Source organism: Gavialis gangeticus, unplaced genomic scaffold (genome assembly GCF_001723915.1).
Source record: "Gavialis gangeticus isolate Ggan-Ray unplaced genomic scaffold, GavGan_comp1, whole genome shotgun sequence".
In the NCBI taxonomy this organism is placed as follows: domain Eukaryota; kingdom Metazoa; phylum Chordata; order Crocodylia; family Gavialidae; genus Gavialis; species Gavialis gangeticus.
In genome coordinates, this window is record NW_017729000.1 from 819,195 (window position 1) to 834,495 (window position 15,301).

General features: G+C 58.5%; 3 protein-coding genes across 3 annotated transcripts in view; 2 read left to right on the forward strand and 1 right to left on the reverse strand.

Moving 5' to 3' along the window:
* The window catches only part of NOP16 (NOP16 nucleolar protein), a 7,387-nt gene extending 6,748 nt beyond the window's left edge, over positions 1–639 (forward strand). The window contains exon 5 of the mRNA XM_019506059.1: positions 182–639. Coding sequence (XP_019361604.1) covers positions 182–325 — 144 coding nt within the window. The 3' untranslated portion in view covers positions 326–639. The remainder of the gene's footprint in view (positions 1–181) is intronic.
* A 2,779-nt stretch (positions 640–3,418) lies between these two features.
* On the forward strand, positions 3,419–11,114 carry KIAA1191 (KIAA1191 ortholog). The gene is made up of 7 exons (XM_019506061.1): positions 3,419–3,499; positions 4,745–4,935; positions 6,257–6,383; positions 7,658–7,782; positions 9,550–9,659; positions 10,007–10,155; positions 10,657–11,114. Exons 1-7 carry the CDS (start codon positions 3,472–3,474, stop codon positions 10,863–10,865), a joined length of 939 nt encoding a protein of 312 aa, XP_019361606.1. The 5' UTR covers positions 3,419–3,471; the 3' UTR covers positions 10,866–11,114.
* A 2,966-nt stretch (positions 11,115–14,080) lies between these two features.
* SIMC1 (SUMO interacting motifs containing 1) overlaps positions 14,081–15,301 on the reverse strand; it is a 4,482-nt gene continuing 3,261 nt past the window's right edge. The window contains exons 7-9 of the mRNA XM_019506060.1: positions 14,830–14,986; positions 14,661–14,745; positions 14,081–14,477 (exon numbers count right to left, since the gene is read on the reverse strand). Coding sequence (XP_019361605.1) covers positions 14,257–14,477; positions 14,661–14,745; positions 14,830–14,986 — 463 coding nt within the window. The 3' untranslated portion in view covers positions 14,081–14,256. The remainder of the gene's footprint in view (positions 14,478–14,660; positions 14,746–14,829; positions 14,987–15,301) is intronic.

Genomic DNA, 15,301 nt, shown 5'->3' on the forward strand with positions numbered 1-15,301 from the left:
CAGTCACCTGCTGACTCGGAGGCACAGAACTCAACCATGCCTGGGGAATGGGTGTGCAGGCAGCCCTGTGGCTGGCCTGGCTCAGTGCTTGCTCACAGGGCATGGGCTTTTCCGGCGGGTTTGCTCTCCCTGGTCCCAGGCAGCAGTGGCTCTGATGGCCTCCCCCTTCCCTGTGACCCAGGCGATGGCTCGGGATGAGCAGAACTATTACCAGGACACCCCCAAGCAGATCAAGAGGAAGATTACAGTCTACAAGCGATTCTACCCTGAGGAATTCCAGGCATTTGTGGCATCCCTGCAGCAGGACAAGATGGACCAGCAGTGACAGCTCCTGTTCCTGCCCAGTCAGAGAGGAGCCAGTTGTGCTTTGAGAACCAGCGTGGCACCTCCCCTGGGCCTGTGTGTGGGCTTTCTGTGGCCATCCACCAACTGCAGGTTTTCGGGAACCTAGGCTCTGAATTTGAGGAAGCTACTGGAGGACAGGAAGAATCCCCATTCAGCAGGAACAAGTGTGCGCTAAAGCAAGTAGCTGGCCCAGTGCTGCAGGCCTTTGGGCTGTGGGGGCCCTGGTAGCTACCCATGCAGAGAGGACAATAGCTGTGCTCTTCATGTTCCAATAAAAGCAGCTTTTCCAAACCAGCATGGCTGGAGGTGGCACGGCTGCTGCAGTGAGGGGCACGGGGTTTCTTGCAGCCCAGAATGGGGGGTTTAGAGGACTTGCTGCTCTCCTTGCTTCTGCAGCCTAGGATAGAGGAGACGGGCAGGGAGCTGCTGACCCCTTCCCCCTTTCAGGTGACAAGGCCCTTCCTCCTCCATTGCACAGAACATGAGCAAAGGTCAAGAGAGGCAGTGTTTTTTATTTAGACAGGTTGTAGTGCAAAAGGCTCAGTGTCACAGACTGGCCAAGCAGCATAGACTGGCCTGCTGAGGAGCCCCTGGCTCCAAGTGCCGCATGGCAAGAGCTTCCAGCTGCCCAGCCTGCATCCAGTTAATGCTGCAGCCTTCCCAGAAGCCTGGTTGCTGCCCTAATGCCACATGTGGGGAAGGAGCTGGGACAGCAGAGCAACTGCCTAGCCCAGCACGCGTCCTCCGAATTAGCACCCATTTAATTAGGCTCAAGGTAGTTAGCAGGTGAGTGGGTGCAAGAAATGGCCTTTTTCCTGGCACGTGCTGGCTGCTGGGAGCTGATTCCTGTTTGGCAGCTGAATCACCAGGTTGTCATCAGCTGGAGCCTTGAACACCTAGGCTGGGCTTGCTGGGGCAGCCTGGCCTCATGCATGGGTGATGGGCAGGGAGCTGGGGAATCAGGTTGTGCAGCTGGCATCTCTGGGGAGGATTCTCCCTTTGCCTGGCAGGGGGACATACCCTCATTGCTGGGCCAGAGAAGCCACGCAGGCCCTGCTGGCCAGTGGAATGACTGAGATGAAAACCCCTCCACCTGTCTCTGCCCCATCATCCTCAGTGCTGAGGGCCAGTCCGATCCCCTGCCCTGCAGCAGTCCAGGCAATGTAGGGGTGTGAGCAGTGCATGCATGGGGGACAGGCACCCCAGGGCCTCAGTGGCACAGGAATCTACCAGATGGGTGGGTGCTGCCTGTGGACTGGGCGTGGAGCTGCAGGGATGGAGCACGTGACAGCACCTGTTTTCACTTAGCACCATGGGATAGGGGGCTTTGATCCTGACTGCAAATCAAGGAATCTTGGTCCTTGTGCCCAGGCCTGGGTTGGCAGCCTTATGGGCAGGGGTGGGGGCAGGAGTCCTGCAGCCCCAGTCTGACCCCGGGGCCCTCTGTGCTTCAGAGCTGGGAGAGCAGCTGGACCAGCGGGTGCTTGATGTGGAGGGCGCTGGTGGCTGTGAGCAGCCTGGTGTGGGTGGTGGTCATGGGTAGGATGAAGAGCTCCTGCTAGCTGCCGAGGGGGTGCAGGGCCAGCTCCCTGCTTGCTTTGGTCGAGCTCAGGGCATCATGCTTCTCCTAGGAGGAACCCAGAGTGGTGGGGGGGATGGCAGCGCCCAGCTCCCTTGGTTGTGTCACTGGTCGCACAGTGCAGCCCCTTCCTTGTGGGCTGAGTGCTCAGATCCCATCCAAGCCAGGCAGGTGCTTGGTGCAACAGAGGACTGGGGATTCAAGGAGTCCCAAATCCTTTTGGGGGATAGGGTTGAGGTGCCTGAGCTGAGCTCTGCCATCTGCCCCACAGTACCCTCTGCCAGTCCCCGACTCGTGCCTGCATGGGGCGGATTTCCCGTAAGGACGGCTTCAGCTCCTGGTGCCAGGGCAGTAGGGAAGGGGCGAGTCTGAACTCCCCCTGCCCTGCAGCCCATCCATCTCCCCCAGCTTGTAGCGGGGCCGAGCACCTGCTTGTCGGGCAGCACCACCGGGGGAGTGCATGCAGGCCTGTCTTCCGGTCACTCCCCTGCTCACGCCTGCAGCAGCTTCCCTGGTTGGCGTCCAGGGGGTGGTGGGCGCCGGCCCACCTGCAACCCTCGTTTGCAGCCTGGGACCCCCGCTCCGTCCTGTTTCCTTTGCGACCTGTCCCAGCAAGCAGCTGATTTCTCAGCGACCTCCCTTCATGGGGGCCTGGGGTGACCTGGCCCTGGGGCAGGGGCAGGGGCTGGACCCGGCATCTCACCAGCTCCCGTCCAGCCCTCGTGTCTGACAGCGAGGTCTGCGCGCTGCGCCCCCGCCCGGACTGCAGGTCCCAGCACCCTCCAGGTCTCGCGGGAAGTGGGTGCCCCGCGAGACTTCCGCCTCCACATCAGCCGCCCCGCCCCTTCCGGCTTGGGCAGTCGCTGCGGACGCGGCTCCAGGGTGGCTGTGGCGGTCCGCCGCCCCCGCGGGACAGCAGTTCCCCCGGCCCGGTAAGTGTGGTGGCCCGGCCTGGCCGCCCGGCGCCTGCTGACGTCCTTTCGCCGCGTCGTGGTCGTGCTGTCATGTCGATGACGTCATATCCCCCTCGCTGTGCCGGAGTGCTCCGGTCTCTTGGGTCGGAGCATCGGGCTTGTGATGTCATGCCCGTGACGTCATATCCCCAGCAGGGCCCCACAGGAGGCTTCTACTGGGGGCCCGGTGACAACATGTACCCCCCCCCCCCTTTGTTGTGCCAGAGCTGCATCCTGGCCGCTGGTGTGCTCCAGCGCCCTAGGAGCCTAGTGCTGAGCACCATCTATGATGTCATGCCTGTGATGTCATATCTCCGCCTTCCCCAAGCTGTGCAAGGACCCATAGGAGGTTCCCCGGCGGGCAGGCGCTGCTACGGTCACATCACCAGCCATCTTTGTCCCTGGTGGAGAAGCAAGGGGCTATCAGCTGGTGTGCCCGAGGGGCTTGGGCACCAGGGGTCCATGTGCTGCAGCACACGCCGGGGGTGCACGCTGATGCTGGGGTGCGTCCTGTTTCTGCCAATGCTCTTTGCCTTCGCAGGTGACGCCGTGTCGTGCTAAGACTTCTCGTGGAGCAGCAACCAGCCTGTGGCCATGGCGGCCCGGCGGCCCGACGTTCCCGGTAAAGTTCCAGCCTTGGCGCTGCTGGTGTTCGTGGTGGCGCACGGGTTGGCCCGGGCCGTCCCCATCCCTGCCCTAGACGGGATGCTTGACGCCCTGGGGCCTCCACATTTGAGCGCTTGGGGTTCAAACTGTGCTGATTGGCAATTACCTGTTGTTCCTGCAGTCTGATAAGCCACAGTCACGTGATGGCTGTTGTCCACGTTGGCCGGTTGTACCGACTGGCTCTGGAGAGATTCCCAGCCCTAGGAGCTGGCGGCAGGGCATGGCCCGCAGGCGCTCGGGGGCAGAGCCCTCCCTGGGACCTGCCTCAGGAGCAGCCCGGGCAGAGGGGCCTGACTCTGCCACAGCCCTGAGCACTGCCGGGAGGACTGAGTGTGGCCTGATGACTAAAACATCCGGTGTTGGCTTCTCCTCACTCGTGTGTGAAAATAACACCTACTTTTATTGGCGCTCGCGCGTGCACTGGGCTTGTCTGCTCAGCCGCTCTCATGGGGGTGTAAAGCAGTTGTAGACTCGTGACAGGGCTTCTCTCCTAGATGGGGAGTGGGCTCCTGAGTCTCGGCAGTGCGACTGACAGCGCTGCCACCAGACACTCAGAGCTGTCACCTGGCTCCCAGTGCATGAGTGTTGTCTTCCTGTGTGAGCTCCTGTGCTGTTGTGTGGCAACACCCTGCTTATCTGTCCCAAGTGAGACTTGGGGCTCCTGTTCAGTGGCAGGATTTTTGGTAGCTTTTGGAGAACTCTGTGTAGATCAGGAGCTAAATCATAACTGCTGGAAGCATTGTTGCTTCTGTCGGCTTTTGGCACCTCGAACTGGATGCAAAGCAGTTGCGGTTGTCTTGTGCTCATAGGACTGAAGTCGCCCTCCTCTGGTTGGAGTCTAGTCCAAAATGTCTTCTGGCATCTTGCAAAGGGGTACAGAGTTCCTGGGAGCTTCTGCAGCCTTCTGATGAGACTGCCCTGGGACAGCAAATTAAGAACAAGAGACCTGTAACTCGCACTAAGGATGACTTGGCATCCACCAGACACTTACCAGGGAAATGTAAATCACAAGGAAACAGTCTCTTGGCTGCAGATGCTCCTGGTTCTGTAGGTCCTTGGTGAGGCACGTGGTGTTATGGGAGATGTCGCTGCGCCGTGCATTGCTGCAGTGAAAGGCTGCAAGAACAAATGTTCCTACCGAGTTAGCGTGTGAAATGTCCCAGGCATATTCCCTTGTGAAAGCTGCCCTCTCTGTCCTTAGCTATTGAGCACAGCTCTGGAGGGCTTCTAGGAAAGATGTCCCTGCCGATCGGCATGCACCGGCGGGCGTTCAGTTATGACGATGCCCTGGAGGACACGGCACCGATGACTCCTCCCCCTTCAGATATGGGCTCCAATGTCCTGTGGAAACAGCCAGTCATCCCAGAGCGCAAGTACCAGGAGCTGTCACAGGTATGCTCTCGAGTGGGTGAGGAGCTGCTAGGGAGGGGGCAGCTGGACTCTCCGGGAAAGAAATAGGAGCTCTTTGGAGCTGAGTGTCCAGCTCCTGTCTAAAGCTGAGCTGCCGAAGTGGGTGAGTGCTAGATGCTTGCAACCTATTAAAATAGGGAGGAGATGTTAGGAACTGAATTCCAGTCTGGGAGACTGGTGAAGAGTGAGCGAGGCGGTGACCTTGCCAGAGCTCGGCGTGACGCTGGCAAGGAATCGAGGCCTTTGATGCCAGTCCTAGCACTTGCTTGTAAACGCCAGAGACTAGTAAATGGCATTCTGTAAACAACAGCTGCAGTTTGCCACCACAGCTGACACTTCTACGTGTGCCTTGGGCAGGGACTTGTTTGCCTCTTCAAGCCAGCCGCAGTCTCGGCATGCCCATGTCCTTTTGAGCCATAGTGAAGCCTTTCAAAAAAGCTCCTCCTCAGCGAGGCCTGTCCAAGCAACGTGAACCAAAGCTCCCACACTTCAATGTTTAACCAGTGCACAAGGCTCTCTGGACACTCTGACTTGGGCACAGGTTGCAGCTTGCACCAATTTCAGGGTTACCTAAACTGGCCCAAATTGCTCTCTAGTCTAGAATAAGTGCCCAGACATCTGCTACCCTGGCTGACGGTCACTTCCAGGGACATTTTGAGCAATTAATTGTAGCAGAAACAAGCATGCAGCTCTGGGAGGAGCCGTATGAAGGGATACCCGGGTATCTGTTCCAAAGGGCTCCTGTTTCCTGAGTTAACCAGCGAGAATCCAGCAGACCCAGTCTCTAGACTCTGGCTTAAAATGGTAGAGCTGTGGTTCAGCTCAGGGACCTAACAAGGCAAGTTACTGGAGTTAGGGGCAGGAGCAGTGGCAGCACTGGGGTGCTCTGAGCTTAGCCCTGGTGCCAGTTTAGGTTGGTGCTGCTTGACTAGCTTTGGCACAGTCCCTGAAGAGGTGCCCCTCAGGAGGAAACCCTTCCCCAGGGGCGGTGGGGGCCTGTCTGCTGCCCTCGGCGAGGAGGTAGGAAGGGGTCTATGCTGGTATCCTCTTATGTGCCTATTTCTGTTGAGACTGGCATCCTGAGGAGCTGGTTTTATTGTGTAAAGCAAGCTGTGGGCTCCTGTTATAAGCATGTCAGTGTGTCTACAACTGCAGCCCAAGCCACAGCTTGCAGCTCTTGGCTTTCTTACATGTGTGACTACTTGCTGCAGGGCAGCTCCTAATCAGGATGGTGGGAAGGGGGTCACACTCCAGAGCTAACTTCCTCCCTTCTGTCTCACTCTACCCCACTTACTCTGCGCAGGTTGAGGAAGGGGAGACTAACAGTTACCTGCCTGTCATAACCCCTTCATCTTCTACTGAGAATGTGAACAAGGCCCCTGTGGTGAAGGCCAAGGCCACTTACATCATCATGAATTCTCTCATTACAAGTAAGAGCTCTTCAGTCCCTAATAGGCGAGCACAGGGTGGTGGGGTGGGGGTGAGCACTGGGTTTGTGCTGCACAGCTCTGTTGCCTGTGTGAGAAGGCATTTTCTGTCTGGTGTCACAGACTTAACTGCATGGTTTGTTAATGTGATGCACTCCCAAGGCTGGGGGAGGTATTAATAGACTTAGGCAAGAACCCACCCTCAATCAGGGGCTGGAGGCAGAAATCTGACTCCCCCACTGCAGTGGGTTGGGCCTGGGGTGGAGAGGGAGGAGTGGAGAAGCAAGCCTTCATGTGTATCCTGGGCTGCAGTGGTTGTCTTGTGGCCGTCAGGGGGCTGGTGCTCCCAGCTGGGCAGTGTTTGCTGACCTGTCAGCGTGGCTCTAGGTGGAACCAGTGAGATGGGGAATGCCAATCCATCCAGCTACTGGAGTCTGTGTGGTGCTTGCAGACAGTCGCATGTTTGTTGGCAGCTGTGGCTGTCATGGGGGGGGGTGTTGAAGCCCCTTGGGAGAGCTCTGCAGCATTAGCATTGGTGTCTGCACTGAGCCAGGTCCAGAGCTGTGCTGACCTGCTCATGCCACCTCCTGTCTCTGATGCTGGAGGCAGAATGCTTGGCACCCCATCCCATGGGTCTTGGTATCAGGAAGCTCCCTGAAGAGCACTTGAAGTCTTGTCAGAAACCTGATGCCCTAGAACATGAGCATGGCAGAGTATCTGACCAGGCTGACACAGGTGGTGGCAGAGAGCAGCTTCTGTGAGGATGAAATCGCACCTGGGAGTCTTAACATACCCCAGTGGCTGCAATGCTAGAAGCTTTGTCTGCCAGGAAAGGAGGCCGGTGTTCTCAGCCAACCTCTTCCCCCTTATAAGCCAGGGAAGAACTGTCTTCAGGCACATGGTGTGTCTGTTCCAGGAGAGTTCACGCAGTCACTAGTGTAAACTGGGCTTGTTCTCAGCAGGTACTTTAATAGCTGGGGTCCCTGGAAGGGAATTCTAAGCCTGGTCTGACTCTTTTCTGGGGCTGTTATTTCAGGGGGCTGTGTTGTTTTTTCTTTTTTTTGGGGGGCAGTCTGGTTGCTGGTGTCTGTTGTGATAAGAACTTGGGCGATGTGGGTGTCTTGTGCCCTGTTCAGCGTGGAGGCAGCAGGTGGTGATGCTGCAACATTCGGGCGTGGAGAGCGGAAGCCCTGGTGCTGGGATGACTCCCACTGCCCTCATGCTGCTTCTTTGATGCCGTGCGGCCACGTGTGAATGTGTTGTTTCGTCCGTTCTAGAGCAGACTCAGGAGAGCATGCAGCGCTTTGAGCAGCAGGCAGGGCTGACTGATGCTGGATACACTCCCCACAAGGGCCTCACAGCAGAGGAGACCAAGTACCACCGCGTGGCCGAGGCGCTTCATGTAAGGCACCAGGCTTCCTCACTGCCCCGGCATTCCCATAGCTCACGCGTGATCCATCTGCCCTGGTGCTGGGCCCCATTTGCACATGGAAACTGGGAAGGGCCCGCAGCACTGCGTGGAGCCTGGTCCTCTGGTCATGCCCAGTAGTGCTCCACTGTCAGCTCTTTGCTCAAGTAGCCTGTCTCGTCTCTGCCAGTGCTGTGGGTGCTGGGGCTGCATTCTGTGGCCTTCCCAAGGTGGCATCCTCCAGGGCTTCCTGGGGGTCTACAACAGTTCTGTTGTTTTACATAGCTGCTGCTAGTTGCGAGTCCTCTGTCCCCCTTCCCTTCCCAGTGTTGAGTGGGGGCAGTGACTTTTGCTCTGCAGCACGAGGGAAGCCTGCTTTTGGCTCTCGACTCTTCAAGAAGTAGTAGGGCCGCTCTGCCCTCTTTCTCCTACCCATTCTGAATGCCTTCTCCAGGGAGGGAGCCAGTATCTCCCCAGGCTCAAACTCCCTCACCAAGGCTCCTGCTCTATTCTGGGTGTGGAGGGAGTTAGTTTTTAAGCACTCACTACCTCATAAAGCACCCAAGAAGCTTGGATTAAAACAACATAAGTTCAGTTCAATCAGCTTATGTGCTGGCTGACAGGCCTTGTGTAACTCGTCTTGCCAAAATGAGTCGAAGGTCACTGCTTCTGCCCTGGCTTGGCTCTCGTGATGGTTCAGTGCTCCTGGTCTCGGGCAGGATGTGGGCAGCTGGTTGCAACCAGCGGCATCTGGGAATCAGAACTGCTTGGGTGGCATCTGTGCCACATGGCTGATGCAGAGCCTGGCAGGGGCCTTGCTCGCCTCTCGGGATGATGCTTTCTTGCTGACAGCGTGACCACCCTGCCCTGGAGTCCCTTTCCCTCCTGCCAGCAGTGCCCAGAGGTCTTGGCTCAGCCCAGGGGGTGGAACACGGCAGACTCGTGTTCTGCTCGGCTGCACTAAGAGTCCAGAGAGCGGTGGGCAGCTTTGGTTTGAAAACAGGATGGAGGAGATTGGCTTCAGCTCTTCCACCAAAACTGCCCAGCTGTTGGCTTTGTTGAATTGGCTGCCATGGCAGCAAGGGATGGCCCAGGACTTGGGTCACAGCCCTCCCTGGTGGCCCTGCTCTTCCCTGTTTGCTGGGGTGGGACAGTGAGCTCCCCTGTGGGTGTGGGACTGCACTTTGCACTGGAGTAAAGGGGACAGTGCTGTGGCTCCTTGGCAAATTGCATGCCAGCAGCTCAGGGTCCAAGGAAGCCCCTAGACCCTTCCTGGGGGCATGGCTGGCTGTTCTTCAGCAGCTCCAGCCCCTCTAAAGGCAGGCTTAGGGTGGGGAGCAAGTGCCTGAAGGGCTGGGGGTTCTGAGCAACTCTAGGCAGCCCTGCTGCACTGTGGCCTCCCTGCCGCCTTCCCCTCCCTGGGCTGGTGCCAGTGGCCTGACCAAGCTAAAGCCATCTTCATGATGTGGCTGTTAGCCCCAGCTTCCATCTTATCCCTGAAATGCTCTAGGTAACTGAGCTCAGTCAGGGTGACCTGGGGCACTGGTGCCAAGACCGGGCCGGGTGCGCAACAGGCCCTGGTGAACCGGCTCTGTCACCCTTGGTTCCAGCCTTGGGGGTGATGCTCAGTGTGGTGGCTGCGGGCGGGGGCTGGAGGGAGGAGCAGGGTGTGAATGAGTTGACTGGTGCTTCTGCTGCCTGGCTGTGGCTTCTCCATCTAAACCTCATGCTGCCCTTATTTCCCTCCTGGCCCCCTGACAGAAGCTGAAGGTGCAGAGCGGAGGGGCAGCTGCCAGAGATGACTGTCAAGCTTCCTCCACGCAGTCCTCTCCCAGCAACACTCCCCATTGCTCCCCCAAGCACAAGAACCGGTACGTGTCCCATGCGGTGCCCTATGCCCTCACAGCAGGGGAGCACTCCTGTTAGGCTGGAGCTGCTCCCAGTCCCCGTCCTGCCTGGCATGAGGATGTTCCCTCACCTGGGTAGAGGCCTGGGCCTTCTGTGGGGACCCTGTAGAGAACCCAGCGCTCCCAGTTCCATTTGCCGGGAGCTGCTGGAATGTGTTGTGTAAACTGGGGTGGTGGGGACGTGGGTAGGGAGCAGCAGGTGGGAGGAGATGCCCTGAAGCAGAGTGGCAGCTTGATGCCAGCTTCTGGCCAGCTGTTGGCACGAGCCTTCCCACTCTGTTCCATGCGCCTGAATGCTGCTCTTCCTTCAGAGGCTGGTTTAGCCAGGCCCCCTGCACCGCCATCCCTGGCCCAGACTTTGTCTCCATGGATCCCGCTGGGGGTGACCGAGACCGTGTAGCTGCTGAGAAATGGAGCTTCTTTGGACCCAAGTCTGTGCAGAAGCCCAGCTGTGACCCAGGTATGCCACTCTCAGGGGGCCTCCCCTTTCCAAAGCTGCTGGAAGGCAGAGGAGAGTGTGAGGTGGGGAGGGCACAGAGGCTTAGGCTGGCTTCAGAGCTTGGCTTCCTGCCTCCCCTCCTGTGGCATGTTACCAGCTGTCCGCTGAGGTCTGAGCCCCTGCTGAACTTGGGGTGTCCAGGCTGTCCCTCCCAGGTCCCCAGACTCTACCAGGTGGCTGAGAAGAGTTTCCAGCCAGGCTGGGAGCATCTCCAGCGGTGACCAGGGCACTGGAGGCTGTTGGCTACCAGTGCCTGGCTCGGGTGCAGCCTGTCAAACTTGAGCTCATGGCAGGTACTCTGTTCTGCCCCTGCAGTACTGTTCCTGCTGGTGAGGTACCTGACCCCGGGGGCAGTGTGGGAGGCTGCCTGGTACACAGGGCAGGAGCTGCAGTCTGTCTGAGGTGGGCTGGCTAGTGTCCAAGCGCCATGCCTTTCTTACCAGCTGTCATGTCTTCCCTTAGGGGGCTTCACTGTCCAGCCATACAAGGGTGCCCAAAAGCCGTCCCCAATGGAGCTGATCCGTGCCCAGGCCACTCGCAAGGCAGAGGACCCAGTTACCTTCAAGCCACCCAAGATGGACATCCCAGCCCTGGAAGGGAAGAAACAGCCCCCTCGGCCGCACAACCTAAAGCCCCGGGACATGAATGTGCTCACGCCCACAGGCTTCTAGGTGCACAGGATGCACCAAACTGCAGTGTCCTTCCAGCTCGGCCCTGGGGAAGCAGCAGCCCCTGCTCTCCAGGGGCAAATCCAAAATCTGTTTCCTTTCTAGAGAAAGCTTCTGTCTTGGCATTAAAGCCACAGAGATCCTCTGCACTTTGCATTGGAGCCCTGCTTCTCCATAGAGCAGGGGACCCCAGGGAGATGCACACTCCCTCCCTGCCCCCCAAAACCACACCTGGTGGGAAGCTTTGGACTCGGGCAAAGCAGTCCAAGCAGAGGTGCACATCTTGAGGTTGGCCTTCTTGCCTAGGCTTGCTGCCTCCTGACAAGGACCACAGCTTCCTCCAGCACGTAGGTGGGGCCTGGGGCTGGAGTTGGGATCAAGACCTGGGCAACACATAACAGTTCCCCTTTTAGGATCCTGGAGGGAAGCCAGCAGTTTCCTCCCTACACGGGGACTGTAGGGGGTTTTCCAGCCAGCACTTGCTTCTCTGTGGGGCTCTCTTCAAGCGATAACAGTTGGGCATGGAAAGGGAGCAGCACATTGCTGTCAGAGGGCTTGGTTTTTCCAGGGGGGCCTGGAATGGGTGTCACTGAAACTAAACCCTTTGGGTTGGGGTGGGGATCCTTGCTTCCATGGGGCAGTGCATGTGGAAGGGCAGCAGGGGGGTTTTGGGAATGTTCCCAGTAGCCTCCTGTAAATAGGCAGGGGCTGTGGCAGGTCAGCAGGGTGCTGCCTCCTATTGGCAGATGCTGCTGACGGGTGGAGAGACCTGGAGAAGGCCTGAGCTGTGCCCTGTCCCGTGTGCTCAGGTTTTAGACTTTCCTTGTCTTGGTTTTTAAAAGTTCATGGGGAACGTTCCACGAGTGGAGGTAGGAAGGGACCCTTCAACCATTCCTACACCTGCCTGGACACAGGAGGGTGCTCAGTGCTGCCTCTTGGGTCTCATGGCTCTTGCATTCCCTGAGTGAGCAAGTGATGGTGGGGTGCAGGCCTGGCCCCCCCACAGCAGTGCAATGGCAGCTCTGTCCTAGCCCACCTGGTTTAAGCCCCGTCAGTGGGTGAGGCCCAGCATCCCTTTGTGCTTGAGGGGTAGCACAGCCTGTCCAACCTGAGCTACCCCTGCACAGGGTAACCCTGCTGCTAGGCCACTTCACCTTGGGCAGTGTAGCAGTGGCAGCCCCTGTACTCAGGGATGCTGTCATGGCCACTGGTCGTCCCATCCCCGTTGTTCACGAGCCCTCGGGCTGGCATTAATTTATTTGTGCTGTCTGTACTCGCGTCTCTTTAATGTACCTCCATCGGGTTTGTTACAAGAGAATAAAGACCCTTGTGACAAGAGGTGCCTGGCACATGTAATGCCGGTTGGGGTCCACCTCCAACCTGGGGAAGTTGGAGTGGCTGCCAGGCCTGTGCCACAGTGGGGAGGGTCCCAGCAGTGTGGTGTGCAGGGAACTGCCCACAGCTGTCTTCTGCTTCCTTCTGGGAAGGGGAAGCAGGTGCCCACTTTATGCTGCCTCAGGGGCTCTGGAAGCAGGATGTGGGTGAGACAAGTGTGGGGAGTGGTTCCCCGATTCAGGGCAAGTGGCTGTTGTGGTGGAGGCTGTTCCTAGCAGTCTCCTGGTGTGGCATGTCCAGGGCTGGGCAGATGTGTCCTGATTCTGTATCCAGTACCTCTGCCCTGTCTGTGGCTCCCCTGGGGGTGGGGAGTACTGTTTGCAGGTCAGCTGCACGGGTGAGTGGGGCCCTGGACATCACCATGGCTGCTTGGCACTTGAGAAGTGCACCTTGGTTCTTGGAAATACTTCTCGTGTGTGACCAATTTGGTGGACTCCACTCTCAGGGCTGACATACTCTGCAGCAGTCAGCCTTTGGTGGGGCAGGGAGGGAACATGCACATAGGCTTTGACAGGCAGTTGAACCACCAGGCTTCCTCCTGGCCCTTTCCCGTGAGGGGCTAGTGAAGGCTTGAGCTGTTTGGTGCTTGGGGGGAAACCTGTTCACACAAGGGTGAGACTTCTACCCTCTGCCTGAAGCACCTCCAGCCTGTCTGAGACGGGTTCTCTTCAGGTGCCTCCTCCCACTGCCTGCCCCCTGCAGCCAGCTTCTGCCTCTAGAGGGGTCTTCAATCTTAACCATACCTGCCCAGGGCTTTTGCACTTCCCCAACTGACCAAGACTGAAGTGAGGCCAGGCCTCTGACCCAGCTTGTTCCCCAAGGGGTGAGTAGCTGTGGTCCTGGCCCAGCTGGCCTGCAAACATCACCTTGCTAAGAGGGCAGACACGCCATAGCTGGCGGTAGATGGCACAGCCAGGATCAGAAAGGGCTTAGACAAAGCCATGACCGAGAGCCCTATTACCAGCTATTATACAGACACGCAGGGGTGTTCTGGTCTTTGGACTGAGGATGGTGGCAGCCACAGATGGGGTACAGCACTCTGGATACACCGAGTCCTGTGCTGTCCCTTAAAGCAACTGCTTCTGCCATGGTGTGGCAGGATCCCAGGGGATGTGGGCTGAGTTTGGCCTTGCTGATGTTCTTATGCATGGGGCTGCCAGGCTGAGGACAGGGCTGGCATGAGGACGACCTGCACGTCTGCACTGAGAGGCCACATGAATGGGAAGTGCTACGTGCCTCAGCCTGCGGGCACTGCATATGTGGCTGGCCGGGGCAGCTTCCTGCACGGGCCTCGTGCTCGCGGCCAAGAGCTGTTCATCCCTTGGCATGGAGCAGTGACACCACCGGGATGGGGTGGGGGGGCACGGCCCCACCCTGTGTCACTGCTCAGGTTAAGGAGGGAACCTTGAGCCTGCTCTGTGACTTCTGGCCCAGGAAGGGGCTGAGCTGGTGGAGATGAGGCCTCCTGCATAGCAGCACTGAGGCCAAGGGCTGCTAGACATCAGGGGCTCAGCCAGAGATGGGGCTGGCTTCCTCCTGGAGTTGTCTTGTCCCAGCCTGTTGCTGTTTTGTCAGAGGCTCGGAGCTGGGACACAGCCATGATGTGGGGAGCTGCGGGCCAGCTGGAGTCGTGCTGTGCCTCCACCCTCCTGTGCTGTGCAGGGAGATGGGCCAACACCTGCCTGCTGCACTGACCAGCATGGCATCACTACTGCTGGGGGCTCCAGCCTGCTGCCTCAGGGTGCATCTTGCCTGGCACTGCTGTCTGGGCCCAAATGCCAGGGCTGAGGCAGGACGAACTAAGCAGGATGTTGAGGAAAGACTTGGCTGCTAGGAACAGTTTGTATTGAAAGCCATAGATGAAGTGCTGGTGAGAGCCGGGCTGCACTGGCTTGGGAGTCCAATGACTGGCAGAGTTCAGGTGCCTTCCCTGCCCCTCCAGGAAGGGAACAGTATGGTGGGCTCTGGCCGCATGGCAGTATTTGGGTCCAAAGCCCCGTCAGGAGCAGCTGGCAGTGAGGAGCAGTACCTGGAGCATGCGCACCTTCTCTGTGATGGAGGCGGGCAGTGGTGCCCCCAGGCTCTGCTGCAGCTGGTGGCAGAAGCCATCGATGCCCTGCTGGACATCCAGCGTGGTGATGTCATCGCCTTCCTGCTGCTTGGGCCTGCGGGCAGGGGTGAGTGGCTGCATCCGCTCGCCCAGGGAGCTCCACAGGTGGTCTGCCAGAGGGAAAGCAGCTGGGGTCACGGGCCGGGTAAAGTAGGGACTTGCCAGCAGCTCTGTCCAGTGCTGGTGCCGTCCTGGCCTCATGTCGTTGCAGCCAGAGCTGTGATGTGGAGGGGCAAGGAGGGAGCCTGGGCAGCCTGTACTGAGGCTGGGCCAGGCTCTGGGCAAGCTCTTACCTAGCACCACATTGTGGTAGCTCACCAGCAGGGAGATCAAATGCTGCAGCATCTCGTCCCATGTCTGCCACGTGGCTTCCCGGTCCTGCAGAAGGTGAGGGCATTTGGTTACGTGGAGGGGGTCTCGGGAAAGGGGCTGGGAGCGAGGTGGGGCTGGGGCGGATGGTACCTGGTACAGGAGGAGCAGGGAAGTGTGGCTCAGGAAATGTAGGATCTTGGCCAGGGACAGGGGCAGGGCTGTGGGCACCTCACAGCTGTGGTGGAACAGGAGCTCCAGCAACCTGCACCGCAGCAGGTGGCTCTCCATGGTGGCGAGGAAGGTTTCCCTGGAAGAGAGGGGGAGTAGGCAGGGCAAGGCTCCTGCAGCAGCCTGGAGAGCAGCTATTGGGTCCCAAATCTGTCGCTGGGTTTGGCCAGCTGGGGCTAGGGCTGGGTCCCTCTCCCAGCGAGACCACAGTAGGGTGGGAAGAGGAGGCTGCAGGCAGCTCCCAACCTGGGCATGCTTATCCCTCTGCTGCTGTGCAGGTCAGCATCCCCCCCAATACCAGGAGTCAAACCATCAATTGATCTGATTTCTTTATTTGAAAGTTAGCTAGAAAATGTGTATATTGCTTAATACTATTTGTTAAACATTTCCAATC